Genomic DNA, 25,123 nt, shown 5'->3' with positions numbered 1-25,123 from the left:
TCTTCAAATGCATGCAGCTAGTCCACATATGGTCTGTTGGGCTCCAGAGCACTTGGTTCTGATTATATCTAGATTGTTTAGATGATGTACGCTTAGTAGACTTGGCAAGCAAAGCCAAATCCCCCCCGGAGTCCATGTGGTTGAGTTTTTCTTCTCCACCTTTTTTTTTTTGTGTGTGTTTGTTTTCCCCCTCCCGCCTTGTCACAGATCTCCTAAAGAAATGTAGATTTACCGCGTCTCAGTCTGTTTCTCATGATACAGATTACACTGGTTATCTCTAAAGAGACAAAAAATAGACTGTGTGATTAATCCTTATCGAATAACTCACAATTGAGCACAATATTTAATCTGTGCTGGGGAAAAAAAAAACTGTTGTTACACAGGTCTGCTTCAACTGTAGATGATATAATCGTGTTGAACAATGACATAAATTCAATTTGGTGTGGAATTTGAACGAAGGATGAATTAGATGTGACAGAATATCTACTGGCAGAGTTTTCTCTCCCAAGGCTGTATTAGTCTTATCAATACTAACTCCCCTTTGCTCTCACGAGTGGTTAATTAGTCGGTGGGGCAGGAGCAAAAACCAAGACAGGATGATAGTGTTAGTCGGAGACAGACACACACACACACACACACAGCCTGATACAGAAAGAATCCCATCATGGCTCTCCTCCCTGGGAGTGTCTATAGAGATGGTGTGAATCTCCAGATGGCAGAAGGCTGGACGGCTGGGTGATAAATCTTTGATTGGCTGCTGTGTCTGAATCCCCTGGCTCAGCCTCACTTTCCATTCCCAGCCTTAGCTTTGGTCTTGCATGTAAACTTACACGCAGTGAAATATCTGCAAGAGAGGAGGTGCCGAGCTGGGGGTATCATTAAAGGTTCTCTGCTTTGAGTGCACCGGCTACTTTTAAGAGCTCCTCATCCGTTGACATCCATCTGCATAATCCATATTATACTATGGATTTATTGGCTGTTCAATGAGCATGAAAACACGCTCTTAAGGACTGTATTTTACATCTTCTTATCTCCGTGGCTACACACACACACACACACACACACACAAGGCTCGTGTATCCGCGGTGTATAATGTGAAAGGAGAGCTGAGCGTTATTGGCAGTGCATGCCTAGAGAATGGAGTGGGAGGTGCGGCGTTGCAGGTAATGGCTGGCACCCTTCAGAGCACACTGAGATGATTGGGGTTTGTCTAAGGAAACTGAAAAAGGGTTCTAATTTGAGCTCCCGCAGATAGAAAGCCTCCCAACCTCAGGATTGTCACCGACATATCGCACCATTTCTTCTCCTCTCCGCCTACTCTCCTACTTCCAACCTCGCCGCCGCCCGCCTCCTCGGTGGAGCTAATAAAACCCAACGGTGCTAGTTGGAGATAATGTCTCCCTCCTCCTGACAATCACCTCTGACACTGTGCTAATGGGGAATTTACTGATTTTAATAAGAGTGGTCAATTGAGTGACCTGGGGGGATTAGCATCAAGGGAAAGCAGATCAGTGGCTCTCATCATTGTCAGGATAAGGATATCATTAAATCTAAAAATACATTAAGACCTACGCCATAGCCTCATCTCAGACACACTCAGCGTTCACAAGCCTTTCCTATACACACAGCACCCATGCACACGCACACACACTGTAACTGACTAGTCGCACACTTAACTAATCATTAATTCTTAATATTCTTAAATTCCTATAAGCAATTACAGAATGAAAGCACAGAGGACGGTGTTCTCCAGGGAATGAGGGAAAATCAAGAAACTTAATTCTACTTCACAACATGTAGCAGACGCGTGGCCTTGTATTATAGCATAATTGGGGGCTTCAGAAGAAATAGACCGGCGTGTGATCTATGTTGGCATCAGAAGCGGGGTAACCACGGCTACTTTTTCCTCGCTGTACAAATAGAGAACATGTTTATTTAAGAGGAAAAGTACATATTCTCTAATTTATGATGATCTGTCATTGAAATAGCTCGATAGATCATTTTCCCTGATATCAGGGCAACGAAACAGTTTGACATAATTGCACGCTGTGCTTAAATTATTCGTTAACAAGGAGCATACTACCCGAGGCAGTCAAAAGAATTTCCCGATGATTACCGTGTTTATTTTCATTGCAGCACACGCCCTCAAAACTTTGAACGCTGTGGTTTCAAGGCTCATTGAGGAGCTTTGGACATCCCCTTACTGTTTAATGTTCTGACTATTAGACTGTGTAAATTTACATCTCCCAGTAACAGCACTTTTGGACCCCTGATTGTTCTGTCCGATAATGGATAATGGAAATGTCACCACAATGAAAAGGCATACTTCAGTCATAATCATTTCCATACTGTAAATGAGTAAGAAGTGCATGATGTATGAAAGAACATGTTCTTAATCGGCGCATATCACTGTAACTTACTGCTTTGGTGCACTGCACATCCTTCCCAAGCAGCCAGTTGAGCTCCAGGTTGCCTTCTCCCTGGTAGCAGGACTGCAGGCGCTCCTTGATTCGTGCATTGATGTCTCGGATGGTGAACACGCAGAGCGCTGAGTCATCTGGCGGGCGGTGGAACTGCTTCTGGCCCTTGGAGAAGATGGTGAAGAGCACATCGTCTTGGGCGCTGATGTTGAGCGAGGCGGCGAGAACGCGGCCCGGCTTGCCGAGGTAGGCGGCCTGCAGTAGCCGGTACTCGACGCCGTTCTTCACACAGCCAACGGGGAGAGAGACGTAGGAGTGGAACTTTCGATCGTCTTTGCAGAGGCGGACAATTCGAGAAGTGTAGAAGAGGTCACTGGTGGAGCCGCTCGATGACATGCTGTTCTCTGGCGTCTCAGGCTGGACGGTCAGGAAGTAAACAAAGCTGCCACTGGCGAAGCCGTAAACATAGTAGATGTCAAAGTGTGAGACCAGAGCCAGGGTGTCAGAGGGTATCTTGATGAGGGAGGACACAAAGTCAGTGTGCAATTCATAGTCAAGCATAGCAGATGATTCGGGGTCACGGGGCAGCTTTCGACTAGAGATGGTAGGAAAGTAGTCCTGTTTTCCGTCTACTGCTGTGCCAATAAAAAGGGTGCCATCCTGGCCCTGTGAAGGCACAATGACCCCATACATTGTCCCAGTCTGGTTGACACTGGAGAGGTAGTGCTCTTTCTTGTGGGAGGGCTCCACTAAGATAAAGAGGTCGTCCAATCTGAGGAGTTTACAGACACCCTGGTAGAGGCTGCCACAGGCCAGCAGCCGGTTTTGGGAGTAATCAATGAGGAGAAGCTTGTTGACATTATTGGTAGAGACAAGGGGCTCGGAACAGGGTTGGACAATCAGAGGGGGGTAGCAGGCCTTGTTATCATCCTCTGGGCCTGTATCGTGGGAAACAAGGAGGGTCAGGTTGCCTGAGAGCTTGTACACACGGTTGACTGCTCCAATATATAATGCCCCGGTGGTTTGGTGAACAGTCAGGTGGTTGAAGACCCAGTCCCGACGTTCAGGGTGGAAACTAGTGAATGTCTGCCCACTGCACAGGGCTGGTATCACTAAGAACCAGAAGCCTAGCAGAGTGGCTGTAGCTCCTACTTTAGGGTCAGGTGATAAAGTCCTGCGTGTTGCCCGCCGGCCCACCATGTTTAACGGGCCTGCAAGGAAACTGCAGAGGAAGCAGAGAGAATGGATGAGGGAGGAAGAAGGGAGGAGACCTTGGCCTTTTTGTTGTTGAAGGCTAACTTGCAGGTCAAATCCTCGCGAGGCTCTTCACATGTTTCTGGAAAAGAAAACAAGAAAGAGAAGAGGCGTTAAGATATCGCAGCGTGACTCACAGATCCGAGAAAAGGAAACACATGACCAAATGGAAAAAGGCGCTTCATTAGGGATTTCACTGCTCGAAAAAAGGTCAAAGTTCATTGCTCTCAGCGCCGCAATGAGCTGTGAAGAAGAGGAGTGGAGGTCTAAAAAGACAATTGACGGAAAGCATTATGGTGCGCATTCCAAAGGAGTTGCTGGACACGGCGGGACAATGTAGGAAAAGAGAGGCAGGTCACAGCAAACGGAAATTAGCCTGACCTGACTCATACTACCGCTGTTGCTGTCACACACTGAGCAAGTGGTTTCTAAGAACAGAACAAAATCTAGCACAGGCATTGCCCAGAGACTCATTTCACATAAAGACTTGGGCACTTGGCAATGACTCATCAGGCTGAAAGATCTGTTGATAATTTATTTAAACTCATCCAAGGTCTTGAAACACTGTTTGATTAAGAATATATCTAATTTAGCGTGTTCATTCATTTAGCATGGTACATAAAGTAAGGCCTTAAAATTTGCCCTTTTATATCTTTTCCAATAAAACAAAGCAATAATGAATGAAAACATTATGATGACAGTCTTATTTGTGACTACACTACAACTATGAAAGCAACACTTCATAAAAATCTAATATGAATAAATACTAGGTACAAAAGCACACAGCTGAAAGTCCTGTGCACTTTTCCAACATCGGCCGCCTCATTTAATTTCTACATTCTACACCCTCCCTCATTTTTTACTCCGACTACAACCCATCAACCAACAGCCCTATCTTTTGTGCCCTTTCCATATCTATCTGTGAAAACATACATCAAGCAAAGTCTGCAATTTGCGCATTAACCATGCTCAGCCTGGGCTGCAGAGATCCCTCCACATGCCATAAACCATGAGACGGAGCTCTGTGCAGTCTGTCCCCAGGAGTTAATTATCTCATCCATTGGAAAGGAAGGCCTGGATCTTATTACTGGAACAAAGTGAGAACAAATTGGGAGCCACTTCCACCCTCCCCTCACCCCACCGTTGCTCTCTGCTCTTTAAGGGGCATGTTATACAGAATATGAATCTATTAATTATTCTTTTCTGAACATATCTGTTGTTTTTTTTAAATCCTTTTGTCCTGTTTATCTCCTGTCAGCATGATCAGATCGTAGAGGGATTAATCACCGGCGGCACAATAATCATCTTTAAATGAATCAGCCTCGGTATTAGATGTGTACACAGCTCCCCTTATTAAAAACACCAGAATATACAGTATGTGTATGTGTGTGTGTGTGCCTCATTCCCTCAGTATTATCAGTGTACTCTATCAGAACCAAGCAGTGTGAGGGGCTAACAAGTGGAGACAATGGCAGTGCATCCCAAAATCAAGTATGATTAGGCGTAGCGATCCAACAAGGGTAATTACTGTGGAGCTGGAGGAGGTAAGCTGGGGAGCGACATGGGGACGCCAGGGGCTTGGACGTGTCAGAGACGGCCCTACATCGTTTGTCACGCTCCAGATTTGCATTTCCAGCAGTGAGGGCACAGAAAAAAATCAAGGGTGAACGATGTGGCTGGAATAATCAAGGATTGCGTCTTGAATTAACGAGCGCTACAAAGAGATACCGCACATCACACACTACTACTACAAGGCAGGTTTGATTTGCAGAGTCGATTTGGGATTCCCTCTGAACCGTGACTGGCCTTTCATAGACCCCGCGTCCAAATCTGGTAATGGCCATCTTGGGGGACCCTCCCTCCCCCCCCCACCGTGATCAACGGGTACGCTACTCAGCTCAGACTTAAATATAGACCCTTAGGGAGTGTATTGATCCATGTGTCCATAAACACAGGTCCTAAGGCCCAGTCAAGCTGTTCTTGGCGTGTGCGCAGGCAGAGGTGTGGGAGGTGCTCCGTCCCGGGAGCACTTTATTAGCATGGTCATAAAAGTGCCATTGCCGAGGCGAGGGCCAGACCCCCACCCTCACTTTCAGCTGCCTGTGCTCTGCCATGCTCCTTTGTTTGAGTTTGTACATGCTAGATGTGCAAAGTGGATCCCTTTGGTGGTATAATCAGCCTCCTGCTGAGCCGGCTTTTTGCTCAAGCCCCGCAGCCTTTTGCCCTTTAGAGATTTTGCCACACCCCCCACCCCTTAATCGTATATGCGTATACAACATTTACTCCCATCCATCTTTTCCGTGTCTCTCTTTTTTTTATTTCACTCTTCTTCCACAGTGATTGTAAGGAAATATATGCGGTACTCCCTCATGTTGTGCCAACAGCTGCACAGGCAGAGAAAGAGACTTGAGTGAATGGTGTAAATAAAAAGCCTCCACAAAGGTTATCCATTCATATTGTTTTGGGTAACAGAGGGAATGAAGTCTTTGTTTAAGCTGATTGCATGACCACCTCTTTGTTGTACTTGACAGAGACTTTCTCTGTACCATGCAGCTGAGGAGTCGACTTGAAAAGAATAAGAACAACACCGGATCAGCCCTCGTGCTCTTGAGTTCAAAGCCCTGTCTCTCTTTTGTTTATGAGGAGTCAGAATTACCGAGAAGGAAATTAACATATAAATACAACCAGGAATGATTCATACTTAAAACACAGTTACCTACTGACCTAGAAACAGAAGAGGGCATGACTGCGTTGGTAGTAAAAAGAATTACGGTTGAGGTAGAATGAAAACAGCGTTTTCACATTTTAATTGCCAGTATAAGTCAGCGCCGTTGGAAATTTCCCGCTGACTTCATGCCAGATCAGCAATAAACAACTGTATGACTCAGACGACATCAAACACAAGAGTAAAGTCCTAGTTCCGAAATAAGTTCACTTTGTGGATGCGTCACAACTGTGGTCATGGCGCTGAGGAAGACAGACGGACGGGCATGATGACAAACTGTCAGCTGCTTCAGTGCGTTACATCACATAAGGATGTAGAAATGCCAAAAAAAATAAAACCCTCTCAAAATATCATGGTCATTGTCAGTACATTTCCATTTTAACTCTCATCTGATGATCGCTTTGGCAGACATGGTAGGCAGAGAAGTCAGGAGAGACAGGAAAGCATTTGTATCCCAGCACACACGCAAGCTGTGATCACAGGACGGAGAAAAGACAGTTTTTGCTAAACTTTCCATTCATAATGAATAGTCAGGCGCACAAAACACTGTGATGGCATCCAGGCTGCTTCTAAACACGCTTGTTAGACAAACTGGTCCCACTGGCTGCCCTGTGCTCTGTCACTGTGGCTGGTTGTGGATCTCTGTGCTGAAAATGCTGCAGATTTACCCCCACCAGGTCGCTGGCCGTGCCAACCGTGGTCAAAGGGGAGCTGCATTGTGGCCGATTATCTCGTGAATAGACGCTAAAGAGCAACAGAAGGAATGAGCAAGGAGGCCAGGACAGGAGAAAATGCAAACCATCACTGAGGATTGTGGACACAACAGCCCGAGGGCAGCGCAGCAGCCAGAAAACTGAATCAGGCGAGAACAGGCTTCGGGAAGTGGCCTCTGGAGAAGAACCTGTCAACCTCGAATAGGAAGCAGGTCTTCTGCTTTTTTTTTTTTTTTTGTCCCCTCATACTAAGCTCCTTAACAATAGAGCCAAATTTGCTTGATCTCCTAAATTCATATTTACTGCAATTGTATTGCAAAAGATAAAGAACATAAACCAAAATCCGTTTACGGCGGTAAATCCATTGTTGTCGGATGGGAAAGGGAAATGGGAGATATAATTTCATGCCTTGGATTAATGTGTTATTCCCCGGCTGATTAATGTGAAGCGTGAAATCTAAACGCTTACGTAAAAAGTGATACGCTACAAATCAAAGAGACAACTTGGAACAAAATTCAGAAACAAACCAGCTAGTCAAGAAAAGTAAAAGGTTTCAGATTTTGTAGTGTTTTGCTCGCTGCGTGGGAAGCTTTTGAGTTAATGTGGCCGTTTCCACAGCAAAAAGAGAAAGTTTAATCTTCCTTAAAAAGGGAGATCTTTTTCTATAGGAGCCTATAAAAAAGCGATTAGCAGCAGAGGTTAGTTCATTACTTTTCCCTCTCTCTGCTGCTATCAAGAGCAGAGATAATGGGAGGACTCGCTGGCATCTTGAGTTGTTGAGCTGGAGTTATATTTATACATTCTTTTGTCTCAATGGGAAATGGATTTCTCTGCTCCGGTGCCAGCTCCATCCGTCAGCTTCCAAGAAAACTCCACACATCTCTTCTGCATCCATCCATACTTCCATTCCAGCAACCACAAGGAAATCACACAGTAGCAAAGTAGAGGTATGACACCCTCCGAAACCACGCGACGTTCAGTTACTGTTATCATTGCGCTCTGTCTGGTTTCCTGTGCTGCGGTGTTTGGAGAGAGTCAGTTACGCCTCATGGATTCAAAATTCCGTCACTGTGGTGGACCCAAATCCTAAATAAGAAAATAGTTCTGACTTTAGCGTCGCAGAACGGTGCAAACGCTGCTGTTGCCAATTTAAATCGATGGCATGAACTGTTTTTGTTCATCTTTAGTCGTGATACCTGCTAGGCTCTGATACAGCAAAAATAATTTAGTGGTGCACGGTGAATTAATGCACGCTTTCCCGTGATTAAGCATGAGCTCCAAGGGCACTCGAACAGAGCACTTTGCATCCAGTGGTTTAATAGTACTATCTTTATTAGTGACCTGTATCAGTGCACTTGCTCATCATGACCGTCTGAGTTTAGAGGCCTTCGATTGCCTTTCACTGAATTGCGCCAATTGAAAACAGTCGCAGCACTTCATCCCGACGCTTTACTACAATGACGGGATTATTAAAAACGCACGTTTCAAGACACACAAAAAAGAAGCGTGTCATCGTGACAGAGGAGTAGTCGAGCCTCGGCGTAGCTGCTTATCCCTGAATACAAACAGGGGCACGTGTTTCTAATCTTTCCCTTTTAACCCTGTCTCTGAACCCCCCACCGCTCCCACTTCATACTCTGTTTGAACAAACACACGCTGGTATTATGCCTAAAACCTATGACATCCACCGAGAGATTACAATGTCATTGTTATTCTAATGATTTTTGTTTCCCCTCCCACAGTCGCCACCTCCTCAAAACACACTGGCTCACTTGTACGAGCTCAGACATGCACATCCGCACCGACGATCAAAGCCGTGTGTACATATAGACAAAGGCACCCAGACGCACATCCAGCACAGTCGTTCATAAATTATCCCACCCTCCTCTCTTCAATCCTTGTTATTGCTGACACAACCAACAGCCCCCGCGTACTTTTCCTATTAAACCGCAGGTTGAATCCTGAGGTGTGATCTTCGCAGGCAGTCCCAACTACCAGTAGCTATGCGGCGTGCGCCTCATCATCGCTGTCTGTCATCCTGTGAAGGCAGCTTTCTATTAGGAGGCATTTCCATAAATCTAAATTGTAAAAGGGGGGCCTCGGCGAGAGGAGAGGGAATCCTCGGCGGGCGAAGACAACAAACAGAGCGGAGATGTCACAGGAGGCCGCGGGATCAGATATCTCACCTCAGCTCACGTACGGATTGGAACTGAACCGGGCTCTTTGATTGACGCCGTACAGATTTGATCAAATCGTAGGGCCTTAAGTATTCCTGAAGCATGTTGGCGACGCGATTCTGTCGCTTTGCGAGTCGATATCGTGCTGTAATGAAAGCCGTGTGCACGGGAATGCAGTTGTACAACATGAAAGGTGAAGTACCTCTGGAGTGTTTTTCGGTGGATGCTGAATTTGAAAATGGATCATGTTTATATGAATTATTAAAGACAGTCGATGTATGGATACGAGGCATTCAAGATCATGAGCTGTGTTTCCTGCCATCCAAAGGAATTTTAAAGTGAGATTGGATGTGACAAAGCTACAGCAGCTGATCATTTTTTTGGGCTGTGATCTTGTTTTGCTGAAGGCGTGCATTATGTATTGTCTCCATATTTGTATATGGGGATGTGACATCACATTTCTCAGATCTGAGCGTGCTTCTTCCCCCGGGCCGAATCTTACGGAACATTTAAAAGTTGTTGAAGCAGACAAATGGACTTGGACCAACTCAAGAATTGGCTGGTACACCAGGTAGCAGGTGCAAAAGGACAGCCAGAGGGGCATTGGTCTGAACGAGCAGGCAATTGTGCATCCTGTGTGGAGTAGACTGGAATGAGATGAATGAACGGCTCAGTTCGTTCTGGCTCGGCCGCAATCAGATTACATAAACTCCAGGTCATTAACGCGCCGCAGAGTTGAACAGAAAAAGAGACGACTAGCCACGGCGAGGGCGGCCGAGCCAAGAAGATACAGATGACGTTAACCCAAACAAGGGCAGGCCACAGCACGATCTGTGTGTGTGTGTGTGCACCGGCATTACCAGAGTGTGCGTCACCGCACGCTGGTTTGTGTAGATGTATTTGCTTTCTTTATCAACAGACTCTCCCTGCAGAGGTGTTATCTGCCTGCAGCTGCACTCGGGGCCAAACAAAGCATGGACTCTGACCTTTGGCGTGGAGTTACCCAATCAGGATGAGGACACCGATGGGCTGAACCTTCTGTCAAATAATCATACCAAATCCGCCAAAACCGCTCTGCGAGGGAGTGAAATGCACGAGATTAATAGAAAGTGTGTGTGTGTGTGTGTGTGTGTGTGTGAAACATTGCAGGTTCACAGAGGCGGACTAATGAAGAAGATGGCATCACAAAAAAATGGCTTCCATTTCAGTAGCCACATATATCCCTTACGCATTCACTCACTCCCCCCACACCATGCTTCATGATTTGTCTCATCGGGAGATCGGAGTCGTGCTGGAGCACGGCTCAGTGGCCAAAGCGACTACTGCTGGAGGAAAAGGAGGAAGGCGAACTATAAAGTACAGCGAGAGAGAAACTGAGATAAGGGGACAGAAAACAGTGAGTGATGGTCTGTGAAAGTGAGCGAGAAGGACGAAGGAAGACTCTCAGTATGAGTTTGTGTGGGAAAGATGAAAAAAGAGGAAGGAAGGAAGGAAGGAAGGAAGGAAGGAAGGAAGGAAGGAAGGGGAGCCATGTAACCATTCTTCCAGCTGGGTAACAAGCCGTTGCAGCCACAACTTTAGGAGTTGGCACGGTGCGTCCGCTATTATCTGGAGCAAATTTACACAGCCTGGCTGGCACACTTGAGACAGAGAGAGAGAGGGGAGGTGGTCAAAGAGGGAGAGGAAGGAGGAGACACACTTAGACAAAAAAAAAGGGTGAACAAAGATACAGATGCTACTATTATTTTGGTCTAAATGTATACTCTATGTGATCATTACACACAACGAGACCTGTTATTTCACTCAGCAGACACCAGCCAGGATCCAGAATGGTTACGTAAGAGTTTCTTGGGGAAAAAAAAAAAATAGGAATCCTGTCAGTCAAAGTAATCCCTTCAATTTCTTCTGCTACTGTTTTCATCTACAGACCATATGATATAGGCCCCGGTCTAGCTCTGTAATCGCACGCCGGGCTGAGAGGATGATGCTACTCCAGGGCTGGCACTGAAAAACATAGCAGGAGACGCAGTCCTCCATCAAAAACAAGGGAAAAGATCACTGTGGATTGCCACATGGCTGAAAAGGAGATGGTGTGTGTGATGATGATACAGTACCGACGGAGCAGCGCTGTGATCTAACTCTGTAACAGTGACAGCGTGACTTTTGAAGTCATACCACACATGTGACTGTGAGCGGCCAGCTGTAGCTCTATCCATGCTAAAATCAATTATCTGTCAATGCAATTAACATGACAGTAGAATATGTGTGACCCCACCCCCTCCACACACACACACACACACACACACACACACACACACACTCACACACTCTAAATCCTGGAACAGTTCTCTGGCAGTGTGCGTGCCACTGGCACAGAAACAAAAAAACTATACACTAGACGGAGTTAAATCCCAGTTTTCAGTCTACTGAGTGAAGCAGGAGACAGTCATCTGTTCATCTCAGCTGTCATGTGATTGTCTAATGATGTCTGCAGCTGCAGTTGGCGTGTGTGTGTGTGTGTCTGTGTGTGTGTGTTTGCACACAAGTTGTTGTCTTTTCTGTCTGTGTCAGCATGCATGCGGCCGATATAATATCTCACGCTCATCCAGGACAGCAGACAGTTTTTTATTTATTTTTTTCTCTCTGGGACTCTCTCCGCCGGGTTAATGATGTTTACAGCCAGCCACGCTCCTTCACTGACACTTTGACAAACACTGCAAGACCGCATAAACAAACACTCCACTTCCAGCCATGACAGGTTTCCCTCTGCCACATAGGAGGCTTGGAGATATGGCTCTTTCAGTTCCGAAGGCTCCACTGCAGTTCGCGTAGTCCACTTGGAGTTTGCTCCCGGGGGTCAGCAGTAGCTGCAGAGCTTATCTCACACTCATGACTGTGACTTATTGCAATGGAAGCACTTGTGAGGAGTAAAACCGCCTAACCCCCGATGACCCGCTCTTCTTCCCTCCAGACTGAGCGCAGTAAAATAAACATCTCGCCTTGTCCTCGCGTCCTCCGTTGCTCCGTCTTCTCACCAAACTCGATTAAGGGTCAGAGAAGACCAAATATTAAGAGTTTGACCGAAACCAGACGGCCTCTGTGAAATAACGGCACAGATAAGGAGTCATGTGAAAGGATGAAGAAAGAACTGTTTACAAGATCTGTGTCCGATCACAGCGCCAACGATAACACTGAGCACTGTGTTTCACAATTATTTCACGTGCAATCGGGTAAATAATCTTGACATGTCTACAGTAAAGTAACACAGTGAATTCTAGGTAATGTGCTGGCTGTATTGCTTGCTTGAGTGAAGAAACTGATTGTGTTCAAGATCTGCTAGGACCAAATACTAGTACTCAGTCATTGGCAATGAAATTCCTAATTCCAATGCACGTCTCAGTCGCAATACTGTTTTGGTCCATCCTCTATGCTCAGTAATTGTTCATTTTCCCTGCTTCATGTGCTTAATATGCTTCTAAATGTGAAAATATTCTACGTAGTTCATTTGTATTAATTTTGGCTGTTTGCATGGGGTGTTTTATTTTGAAAATCGGCCGAATTCTCTATGCCGTTGCCGCGTCTGGCTTCCCACCGGGTCAAGCATAGATTGACGTGGGCTGTTGATTAGAACGGCTGCGTAAAGCCTGGTGGAATTCAGGGGTCAGGCCAACAATGTTCAGACTATATGCACAAAAGGAAAATCACACAAGTGGAAATAAGAATCTGAGCTCAAACAGGGCAGAGGTTAAATACAGGTATATAAAATATAATATGATAAATATAACAAAATATAATACAATAAAATAAAATATAATACTGTGATAGACTGTGACACCGGGCATAGTGGTGCCTTCATCTCAAATACCCTGTCTGAGGACCATTAGGGCCGATTTTCAGGCCCTTTCTGCTCAGGCACATATAACAGATGCATTATCACACAGTTACAAAGGGTTGAGCCTCTCTCCTGCTTTCTTTTTTCTCTCTACCTCAGACTGGTAGAGGCTCCTCTAATTTCATCAGATGTGATAAAACACCACAAAATCAAGTCTGCGGCTAGTTACTTAGCCCAATCTGCCTTTGGATGAGAGGCAATAACAGCATGTGGTGAGGAAATTGGGTGCTTACTCACACAGAAGGATACATGCCTAGCAAGCAGAATGTACAGTTTTCCCCCGTGAAGACTGCCCGCCACAAAACAGAACAATGGCTCTCATCTCCATGTGTGTATATACAGCAGTTATTTTAACAGCCAGCAAAGGGGGTTGGATAAAGCCCATATGTGCCACAGTTTTAGGAACGCAGCCATCAGCATTATACTAAGCAATCCTGCACTTTTAAATAAACATATAAGGATGGAAGAATTCGATTGGTTCACTGACCGGAACATAATGTACTGGTTACATGTTCTCTGAAAGAACAATGGGCAATAGGGCAATAACTTCTGAGAATAGCACAGACCGGTTTGGAACGCTTTCCCCTAAAAAAATTCGGAGAGATTTAGCACATAGTGAGAGAAAGTTACAAAACTGCTGCCACAGACCACAGCTCGGAGAAAAGCTTACACCACATTTGTATGCAAGACCAAGTGGGACTTGAAAATGAATATGAATAATAAAACAGTAGCGAGCGCTGCAGTAAGCATTAGTTCAGCCTCGCAAATGCTGGATGTCTAAAAGAATCCACCTGATCGTCCTCTGGGGGAGGCGAGGCAGCCAATGTCATGCCGGGACAGGACAAGACAGAATCGGATAGGATGGGACAAAGCTCAGAGACCAAAGCTGGATGACCGACTGACTGAGTGACTTGCTGTATCGGTGCTGAAGCGCACATGCATGCCTTCCGGCCTGTTCCGTGTGAAACCTCCGTACAGGATGTAGCGCTGGTCCGGGATACGGTGGAAAATCAGCACTAGCTGGTTTCCTGTGAGCCGGGCAGGCAGGCATGTCAACAAAGCAGCACTGCTATAAATTCAGCCAAACGCATCAGATAGTTTACTAAATTACACACTGTGCTTGTGAATCACAACAACTCACGAGGACAAAATGATTTGACAAGGATGCTCTTTAAAATGGCCAACTTATATATATATATATATATATATATATTATATATATAAATACAAAAAAATACAAGCTCAGCAAAAACCTACAGTTCACAGCGGTGACATATAGCATGTACCCTAGAGTACAGACATGCACAAAAAGACTGTAAAGCCCATTTATTACACATGTGGCACAAAGCGCTCCACACCTGCTTATAGTGGGGATGGGGTGAGCAGCGGGGGAGGTGGGAGAGGTGGAAGGGAAAAAAAAAAAAATGTCACAGTGACCTAGAAGGTCTATGATGAAAAATAGCATGTTAGGCAGAGTAATAGCAATGCTTGGTATTATTCACTCTAGCTGTGAAGGTTGAGCATTGTACTGCATAATACACAAGAGATGGAGAGAGAGCGTTTGTACGAGCATTATCGTCCACGACGCTGTGATGAAGCACTGAGGACAGCAAAGGATGAGATGGGGAAGAGATCCAATACTCATTATGTTCAAAGTCACAGGGACAGAAGGGGGAAAATAGAAATGGCCCTATGGACTTCTTGGGATTATATTTTGTGGCCTTAATACAGAAAAACCTTGGTCACCACCGAATATTACCCGGCCGGTGTGCTTCTTTTCTTGCTTGATAACTCCGGCCCAAGGTTTTTGCCCTTTTTTTGGTGAACCAAGAAAAAAGTCTGAAATAAGATAGACGTGACGTGATGTACGCCGTCTATACCGCATTAGATTCCCGGCTGTCAGAGCCGCTCCGAGTCTGTCAGAGCTGTATGAAGAGCTACTACTGCCCGTCCACTACATCAGTGAACCCGGGAATAAGTGCATCGCACTCATTTTCACAGGCCACGGGCTCCTGGATGTGTCCCCCTGCTCTGCTGTAGATATAACTGGGAGATAGTCAGGCCATCCATATTCTTCAAGACAGACACTGGAGAGCATCTTTTCTATGTGGCCTCTGAGCCTCATACGACTGTCCATCAGTATTCTTCTTGTACTACATCTTGATATAGGCACCCAGCGGAAGGGGTTCGGATCTCCGGAAAGCATGTCATTGATGTAATCACACACACTTGCATGCGCATAAGTAGGTCTTAAGGGAGGAGGGGGGGGGAAACATTGACATTCATAGCGAGACTTGTCTAAATCCAGCTCCAGTGTGAAATGGAGTGTAATGCTCACAATGCTTTGACTGCACATCATGTAAAATGTTGGGTAAGAGAAACACATGTACAAAGGGCTTAAGTGTAACAGCTCTCCAGTGGAGTATCCGGCCTTAGCCTTAGTCACCAAATCACTTTCACCAGCACAGCCTCCCTCTCTCCGAATCCGGGCAGTTTCTTTCTGAGCATTAGGGTTCGATCAAAGACTAATCTCAGCCGGTAAGATGATTCAAATTAACATCTGTTTCATTGTTAAGGAAGTAAGACAGATCCCACAGTGCAAAATGTGAGCGAGAAACAAAAAGACAGACGGACAAAAAAAGAGAGAGGGGCGAGAGAAAGAGCAATAAAGAAAGGGAGAGAGGGAAAGAGCAATATCAAGAGAAAAGGAGAGAGCAATAAAGAACATGAACAGACAGAGCAATAATAACTGAAAATAAATCAAAGAAAAGAACGTTCCCATGCTTGGTCAGTAGGACCGGAGCCAAACCGAGGCGATCTGAATTCCTCAGTGGCGGCCTTTACCTCGCATTAACTTTTTTTTCTTCCTCAGACCGCACACATAGATGATGAAGCTAAAGGGAGAGACGCTGCGGCTTGACTGCTTTAAAAGCGATCATGCCGGGCCCGCGGGTTTTAGCGAAGCAGTAAAATGAGGCTTCGGCGAGCGAGCCAGCCCCCCTCTCTCTCCATCCAATTGAGAGATGTAACCGAAACCTCTCCACGATAAGTATGCTGTGGCAGAGGATATGATGAAACCGATGCCCCGCGTTAGAGTCAGCATAAACACGGCAGCCGGCCCGGGCAGCCCGAGTATTTCCTTCTATCTACCACATTCTGTCGTTTCTTAGATCGGGCGAGGAGATGGGGGCAAAGCAGGGGTAGGGGTATTTGGCAGTCACCCCCTTTTTCAGCCAAACAAAACAGCCCACGCTGCTGCCACCGCCGCCACCGCTCCCCGTAAACTGCATCAGCAGTAAGCAAAACATATAATCGTGCTCCAGCTAAAAAGTGCAATAACAGGAAAGAGAAAAAAAAAACGATAAAATCGACTATTTGCTACCCTCGAGAAAATGTAACGAAGGAGGGAGGGGGGAGAAAGCCCCATTCAGCATTTCATCAGTAACATAAATAAGAGCAGCTGGGGCAGACTAACATGCTGAAGTGGGCTAATTAGGACACTTGGTGGTTGGTTCACCGCTGTTTCAGTCTGGCTGGGGCCGACTAGGAGTCAATGAGAGCGTTTTCCCATTAGTCTGGAGTATTACGCCTCCACACACACACCTAGATCATCTATAAGCTGCATATCCTGTCAGCATGCTGAAGCAGGGTTAGTTACTCAGCTACTCCCAACCGCTTTGTTTTCTTTAACTAACCCTGCGCAAACACCGTCACTGAGTTATACCTCTACCTCTTCCTTTTCCGTCCCTCCCTACCAGCTTCCTCCTCTCTTCCTGTCTGACTCAATGTCATGAGTGAAAAACTCAGTCCTCCTTGTTTCTTCCTCTGTTTTTTTTTGCACCACAGGCTGGGCCACGCTTCAATGCATTCTCACAAGCCTTCTAAGCGCTACTACAGAGTGATCCCTGACCTCGATCAGTCATAAGGTCAATGTATTGACCTGTGGGAGCAAAGTGTTTTTTTTACAAGCACTCACTGTGGCTTTCTTTTAGATTGTTGGCCATATGCATCCGATATTCTCATCTTTCATCTGCCCATAAAATGAGTTATCAATGGTAGTACAGGTCAAGCACGGATAATCCTGCGTGCATACATCCACAAATACACTTAGCGACATTATTCCGGAGCCGATTTCGCCGCATTTTCTTTCCCAGTAAAGACCTTTCATTGCCAAAAGTTACAACAGATCTGCTCTCAGGCCATGTGAGGAAAAAGGCACCTTTTGTACCTCCGGTAGTGTTATAAAAAGAACTGCTGTGAATGAATGTGACAATGACTCCTGCAGGAAAACCCACTCTCGCCGTCTCTCTTCCGTCTACAAGTTAGATTCTGCTTTCTTTGCTTTCCCTTTTTCTTCCCCTCATTGCTTGCGTCCGAGATCAGTGTACAAAGAGAGAGGTGGGGTTGTTTACCTTGACACAAAGCTTCTGTACGTGTTCTGTGCGCCTCAGGGAGCCAGGCAGGCAGAAACACAACATTTCAGCTTTTCAGACTTTAAGCCACCGAAGCTACTAATGCTTTGTACGACACAACCCACGAGCGCTGTAGCCTTGGCAGAATAAACAAAGGCAAGGTGTCCTTTATAAGGCTTGTCAATGTCTGCACACAAGCACCATGAAGAATTTACATTGTGGTAAGAAGAAGTGTGTGTGTGTGTGTGCTCTCATTAACTAAGAATCTTCTTGTGAGAACTTGGACCTATTCAACGATGACATGTCTCCTAGCTGCCCTCCTCCTGTTTTCAAACTTTTCTTTTTTGTCTGAGAATGCACGGCAGAAGGCAAGAAGGTCCCAGACTGCAGGTGAATGTGAAAATGTGCTGACATTTCCCAGCATCTAAGCACACATGCCAGTCCCCTCTGGCATCCCTCCAGCCAGCTCACTCTCACTTCCAACCAGCCCCCCCAAACAAACAGGCGAGAACCGAAAAAGAGGAAGCAGATGAAAGGCAGGAGATTGAGGAGACACCGTATGCCGTGTTAATCACCAGCACTGGAAAAGAAACAAAGAATAAAACCATTTACATTGAGAAAAGACTCAAACGGGTGCTTAATTATGACGATCAAACGCTCCTATTCGGCGATATGTGTTTGTGGATAAAAAAAAAAACATTCATTAGGGAAGTTGAAACCCGGCAAAAGCAAAAGTGTTTATATTCGACATTATGTTCGCAAAAAAAAAAAAAAAAATGCCTGGAAACGTTGTGCATGGTTTGTAATAAAATGCAAATTCACTTCACCTATTCACCCCTGTCAGGTTGAACATGTTCTCTGCGAAACGTGGGGGAGGGCTCGCGGCAGCAGAAGCAATGAGGCTTGTGCAAAGTACTTAACAGTAAACACTGTACCTACGAGCTTCAGAGATGCCTTCTGCAACCAGGAGGAGAAAAAATCATTTTTAATTTCAAGCTCCGAGAGATGAATAAGGAAATGCAGATGTGTCTGGTAAAAGAAATCGAGGCTGTAGCAGCAGTAAAGGTGTCAAATAACCTTTGAATGCACCTTCTGTGTGGATCAGCATTAGTGTAAATCTCTAACTGTTGCAGATTAAGACAAGAAATGATGCTCAATCATTGCTTTCAAGTACAAACCTGCCCAGTCCCTCCCCTGCTTTCCCACTCTCTCACCACCTCTTCCCTCCCTTCTTCTACCTCGGCCTCCCTTAGGCAGGCGAAATGTTTCAGAGCAGTCATACTTAATCAACATCTTCACGGACAACAACACGAGGATTTCAAGTCCTCTGCTGCAAAAGGCTCGGCTTGTCACACTCTAAATAATTGTCTTAGATGCTCGTTCTCTTTTGAACGCTTACAGAAAAAGACGACGCCTCTGACCTACATCGCGCCGGATGTGTAAAGATGTACAGATTTTTTGATCGTGCGTTGATATCACATCAACACTATGTTAATGATTTCCCCGTCTTTCTGTCGCGGGTTACACGAGGATGCTGTTGTCATGTTTCACGTTTCATTGCTTATGACAGAGGCAGAATACTGCGTCTGCCTCCCGCTGTGCACTGAGTGCATGCAGTGTTTCCCTTTTGATAGCAAGGGCCACTGGAAGGCAAGAGCAGTGAACAACAACAACGTCCAACTTCCTCTCTGATAGACTCATCTTGATAACGCTTGGCTGGCAGACGCAAATACCAGTCATTCGGAAAGCACGCTGTTACAGTAGCCCGACTTAGTGTGTGCAGCGTTACACACAATGGCCATTTTCTTCATATCGTTTGATAAGACGGGCTCCCAGAAGAGGGAAAACAGGATTTATTGTTCCCAAACATTCCACAAAGCTGGATGGTTATGGTGCACGAAGCTATAATCTTAAAAGTTCAGGCCGAGGTTAGAAATCAACAACAAAAGCAATTACATTCATAAAGTGTTATTAACGTTTTTGCCAGGAGAGCAACACGTCCTCACAGACTTTGTGTGGGCTCTGTGACAAGCTGCCTCCCTTTTTTAAGTACCCTTCATCCCTTTTTCTCCCACTGGTTTCACTGTGTGGATCAGACTCATGCATTCATGCATAAACATAACTGTTATCCCAGGGGAGAATTCATTTCCCCCTGGCCTGGACACTATAAATCACCTTGGGCCAAAATAAAGAGTCTGGAGTTGAGTGCTGGCAGCATTAACTTCAGACCAAACTTTCTTTCATGACACATCTGAGATCCTTCCTTCCCTGTACCTTCCGCAAACCTGACCTGAGCGTTCAAAAGTTCAAAAATATGCACCGTAAGAAGTCTCTCTGTGTCATATCTTTTTGCCGTTAATGCTTCTATCAACATTTCAGGGAAATAAGATGCCACAGCGGGCCACATCTTATGTTTTGAAGTCGTGGGAGTTTCAAGGTCTTTCATCATCAATTCAGCACAGTTTACTTTGGTCTACAACAGTGGAAAAAGTTTATCAAGAGGACGTGTGTGTGTGCGTACACGAGAGAAGGAACAAGACGGCGGATTCCAAAAACCAGGGTTTACTGTTTACTATCTCACTCAGGAATGAATTTTGGAAGGCCACGTTTCCCACCCATTCCTTTTCTTCCCTTCGCCTCTCTTCTGAAAGGGCTGAGGATGAGTCAAGGCTAGTGCCTCACACTTAAAAAAAAAAAAAAAAAAAAACAGCCATCAGCACAGATAAGGCCATACCTCGCTGCGAAATAGTAACAAAAAAAAGAAGACGGCGTAGGCGCAGGTATCTACATGTCACCGAGTCTCAGTGCACGATGAGGGAATTTGAGTGTTGCAAACCCATAGGAGGAAAATTCAATAGAATAAGCACAGAGGGAATTAAGTTAATGTAAACACAGCGACCTGCAAAGCATGCATGGGTCAATCTGGTAAGAGAAACACATGCTGAGGGAGCTAATGGCTGTGATGGCCTCTTTTGACCTGAAAGTGCTCCTAGTTGGTACACGGTGTATATACAGCAGAGAGACAAAGCTGCTGTTGGCCTGTGCTATGGCACATGAGCAGACTAGACAAGCAAACGTCTGCACCCCCTTTTTTTTCCTGCAGTAACCATGGCGACAGTGGCAGGCAGGGGCATCCTCATCACCAGGGGGCAGTGTGGGCAGCGCAACATGGTGTTGCCCTTACTTCTTGCCCACCACACACACACACACACACACACACACACACACACACACACAGGCATTAGCAAAAAGACACATGTGCCACGCAGTCAAACAAAAACTAAATTAAAATGGACACACCACACGCAGCCAAGCACAAATTAAACGCACACACACACACACACACACACACATCATCTGCTCCTGACAGCTGCCCCTTGGCGTCCCAACACCACACAACCCCCCCCCCCCACACACACACACACCCACACACACACACACACACACATCATCTGCTCCTGACAGCTGCCCCTTGGCGTCCCAACACAACACAACCCCCCCCCCCCCCCACACACACACACACACACACACACACACACACACACACACACTCTCTCTCACACACTCCCGCTCCTTTTTGTTGCTCACTTATTGTCGCACATCCTCCCATGACACCGGCTAATTGATTATTGATGGTGCCGGGCTAAACTGACTTATATTCAAACGGATGTGAAAGGAGAAGAAACTGGTCGGGACAATGCGTTCAGCGCCTTTCATGAAAATGAAGTAAGTCAGGGCCATTTGTATGTAAAGCTTCAGGTCCTTTGGTCTCCCCGTTCTTTCTTTTTGTTGTTGTTGTTGTTGTTGTTGTTGCGTTTAAAAAGCTGCGCTGGGCAGCCTTGAGAGCAGTTTGAGGGCTAAGGCGACTGAAAAACAAGCCACCAGCTGACAAAAAAAAATAATCACTGCAGCCTTCATGGCTTGCTGGGGTGACAGTCTGACTTCCAACCGGTGTGAAGATCAGTGACAAACAAACAGCCAGACTTGTTATTCTGCGGGTCTCTGTGCCAGGATTGCTGCCCTTATCGCCGGCATCGCGTCATTTTGTTACACGTGGTAAAAATATAGGACGGCTTGTGGCAGCGGAGATCAGATAAAGAGTGAGAGAGCGCCCGGGCAGGGGAATGTGGAGATGGGGCTGAATGCCTAAACAGGCTGTTGTATGAGGGGGGGGAGAGACTGATGATTGTGGCAGGCCGATTGAGGCACTAAAGAATGGCAGAGGCGAAAGATCCTGTCCCATGGAAATGTGTCATGAAGGCAGTTCTATTAACATCTTAATAAAGGCTTCCCAGGCCCTGAGAGCCCTCGTGAGCAGACTGCCTTCTCCACTCGCACAGGGGGGCCCAAAGCCGCTCTCGCAGCATGTCAACGAGAGAACATTTAAGTTCTGCCAGTATCGGCATTGTGAGGGTGTTAGGCTTCCCAAAGGAGTAGCCTAAATGCCTCCCCGCAAACATGCTCCACTAAATTCCTTTATTCCCTTTCCCCTCTACTTTCATTTACTGTCCATTTCTCCATCTGTTGGATTCAGCCGTCCCTACAAAAGGCTTTGTTTCAGCAAAGCTGGCGAGCCTTTGGGACAGCAGAGTGCACACACTGGGGTTCATTGCTAACTTGCTGCCATCAATAGAGAGAGAGCAGGATCTGGACTCGGCCACGGTCGCGCCTGGCAGAGGGACGACTGTTAACCGTTCCCCGACGGTCCTCTGATGAGACTGGCTGGAGCCTGTCTGCGGACACACACACACACACAAACACACACACACACACCCCTCATCCTGACAGAGATGAGGGGAACAAACTCAAACAACAGCACTGTCAGAGGAAAGGTACGGTCTCCCTGTGTGCCGTGAAAAATGAAATGCAAAAGGAGCGGCATTGATTTCTGCACTCTGCGCTATGTGTTGCTCATACTGGGCAAGCTCCTACTTAACAATGTAGTGGCCTGTAGTCATCAATTTAAAATGGTTTCAACGATTCAATAAGTCACTGAAGGCTACACGCCACACAACTACTCAAGATGATGAAAAGTGGCCACGGCGGCATGACTGGACCATTAAACGTTGTCCTTTGGTGTTTTCCAACATCTGCTGTCGTGTGAGGATTATCAAAAGAGTGATGCTGCATCCCAAACATCCATGAGATCTATGAGGATAGGCGACGCTGGATTTGATTCCTCAGCACGAAGCCGAGTGTTGGAATGCGTCAAGCTGACACAGGCGAGGACGAAGTGAATGAAAACACATATATGTAACGGAGAGAGACTGAAAATCTATTTGCTCCGCTTCCCAGCATAAGTTCTGGTGGTATCATGTTGTAACAATGTGGAAGCACTCCAGCTGTCAGTTCCAAATTTTCGCCGGATACCTGCCAGTCATCTGAGTATCAATATCTGAGTCACTGCAACAATATTTAATGTCATCTCATACCAGATGCAGAGAGACAGACTTCTCAGAGCGCTGCCTCTACAACCAACTAACAGCTTAACTGAACATTTGTTGGGATAATCATGGCCTCAGAGAGACTCTGTCTCTATCTTCACTGCTGCTGAGGCAGCTAGAAAAACTCATGTTGCTCAGAATTATCAAGAGGAGAGAAGACGTACATGTAGCCAGCCGCCTGCTGAGTGGATGAAGAGAAAGATCTTCTTCTTTCCACTGAAGCAAGACCCCCCCCCTCTCTCTCAGACTAAAATGTTCTCCCTGGCTGCACTCCACTTGATCAATGTCACCTCAGATCCAGATCTCGCTCATGTCAATCCTCTACACGTGCCCCTAAAAACGCAGATCCCAGACACAAACATGCACATAACAAGGCTGAGCGAGTGGAGTGTGTGTGTGTGTGTGTGTGGGTCAAAGGAGATTGAGATCTCTGTTGCGACAGCTGGACAGTTGAGACGTCCAGATAAACAGCCCACAGTGGACGAAAAGACGGGGAGGGACAATTTCATTAAAACAAACAACTCGCTCGCTATTTGTGCACTCCTGCAGATAGGAAAGGAGGGGGAGAATGAGTCAGTGAACTCACAAAAGCACCATTATCTACATGTGTTTGCATGTTTGCGTGTGTGTGTGTGTGTGTGTGTGCAAGCAAAAGACAGTTGGTGATGGTGGGGGTTGCTGGAACGGGGGAGGGCAGGAGGGAAACACAGAATCCACAGCCGCCGAGCGCATTCGCAGTGTTCACTCATTAAGAAATAGGTCAAGGATTCTGCCTGCATGCGTAGCGACTTGTCAAAATCTCTCAAGCTAAACTGTGGTGAGTCTGGCTGCCTTAAGGCGGGGAATCCAAAAGAGGAGCCAGCAGTGTGCTGGTGGTGACACAGCACACACACACACACAGAAAAAAAAAAAAAAAGGCAGTAACAACTCATTCAGGAGCAAATCGTGCAGCTACAAAAAAATAAAGTCGCCATCATAGTTGTTGAGTGGAATAAGTGGAAGGCACTGAATGGAAAAAGAGGACGTGTGCCGGCACCGTGGCCGGATAATTAACTCAGCTTGTTGTTTTTTTGGGGCTCTTTGCTCTTCATCAACAGAGGACGCTCTTGAGCCATGTGCGCCAATCAATAGTCACCGATGCTGAGAGATACTGACGGTGACAGACAGATTATGATGCCACAAACGCTTCATCGAAACCACCCACAGGGTACGTCAGAGGGCCGGTTCCTCTTAGGGAGACATTAGATTTCATAGTCAGAGGTCACCTATCTGTGCACGAAAACAGCTACTCGAAAAAGTCAAGATGGAACATTTGGAGTGAAGACACAATCCTGTGCAGTCCTGGCTCAAATAAATCTATCACCACTGTTGAAGGACACAAAGTGATGAATATTTTCCTGAACCGACTCAATGCAAATCGCTTCCAACATCACAAATACCGAGCGAGAGACCACCTCGCTTGACCACACAGCTTCTCCGTGAATCCAATCAAAATAATGCGGCCCCCCCGCGGAGTGGTGAAGTGGCGGAGAAACATCAACCGTTAAACTCCACAAAAGCTCAATCTTAAGTTTGTCCAGTCGACGCAATTTCTCTCCAGCTCGGTGAGGTTAACCCCATTGATTGGACGAGTGTGTGATGTTGTGGGTTTTTCCTCGAGGAGAGGGCTTTCTTGGACGCCGTGCCTTCAAAGGCATCACTTGAAAGTGATTCATTGAGCAGAATTCTTAACATCCCCGCTCATATCCTCCATTATTTAAGAAGAGAGAACAAACCGACTGCGATCCGCTGCTTTCAGAATAAACTGAGACCATCAACAACGGCTCTGGGAATATTTTTAACAGCGGTTCACTGGTACGATCTTCAAAGGAATAAGTTGGCAGCAATAAACTTGTGTCATGTAAGGTTACAGAATCAGAAATAATGAAAATAAATTAGGAGCTAATAGAACTGCATTAAAAATAGTAATTTAACAGCTGCTGGCCAGTGTGGCTGATGCTCAGTAGCAGCATCACACTATCAGTTTTTTTCCTCTTTCTTCATTAGATTGGACTTAATTAGGTGAATATAATCAGCATGTGATAAT

The 25,123-nt window shown here is 46.0% G+C and overlaps 1 protein-coding gene across 2 annotated transcripts in view; it reads right to left on the bottom strand.

Moving 5' to 3' along the window:
• plxna2 (plexin A2) overlaps positions 1 to 25,123 on the bottom strand; it is a 160,747-nt gene that overhangs the window by 133,116 nt on the left and 2,508 nt on the right. For both annotated transcript variants that reach the window (XM_019273879.1, XM_019273878.2), the window contains exon 2: positions 2,421 to 3,756. In XM_019273879.1, the coding sequence (XP_019129424.1) occupies positions 2,421 to 3,620 (1,200 nt within the window). In that variant the 5' untranslated portion in view covers positions 3,621 to 3,756. The remainder of the gene's footprint in view (positions 1 to 2,420; positions 3,757 to 25,123) is intronic.

Source organism: Larimichthys crocea, chromosome XV, assembly GCF_000972845.2.
Source record: "Larimichthys crocea isolate SSNF chromosome XV, L_crocea_2.0, whole genome shotgun sequence".
Lineage (NCBI taxonomy): Eukaryota > Metazoa > Chordata > Actinopteri > Sciaenidae > Larimichthys > Larimichthys crocea.
This window is presented reverse-complemented; position numbering and strand designations above follow the sequence as displayed.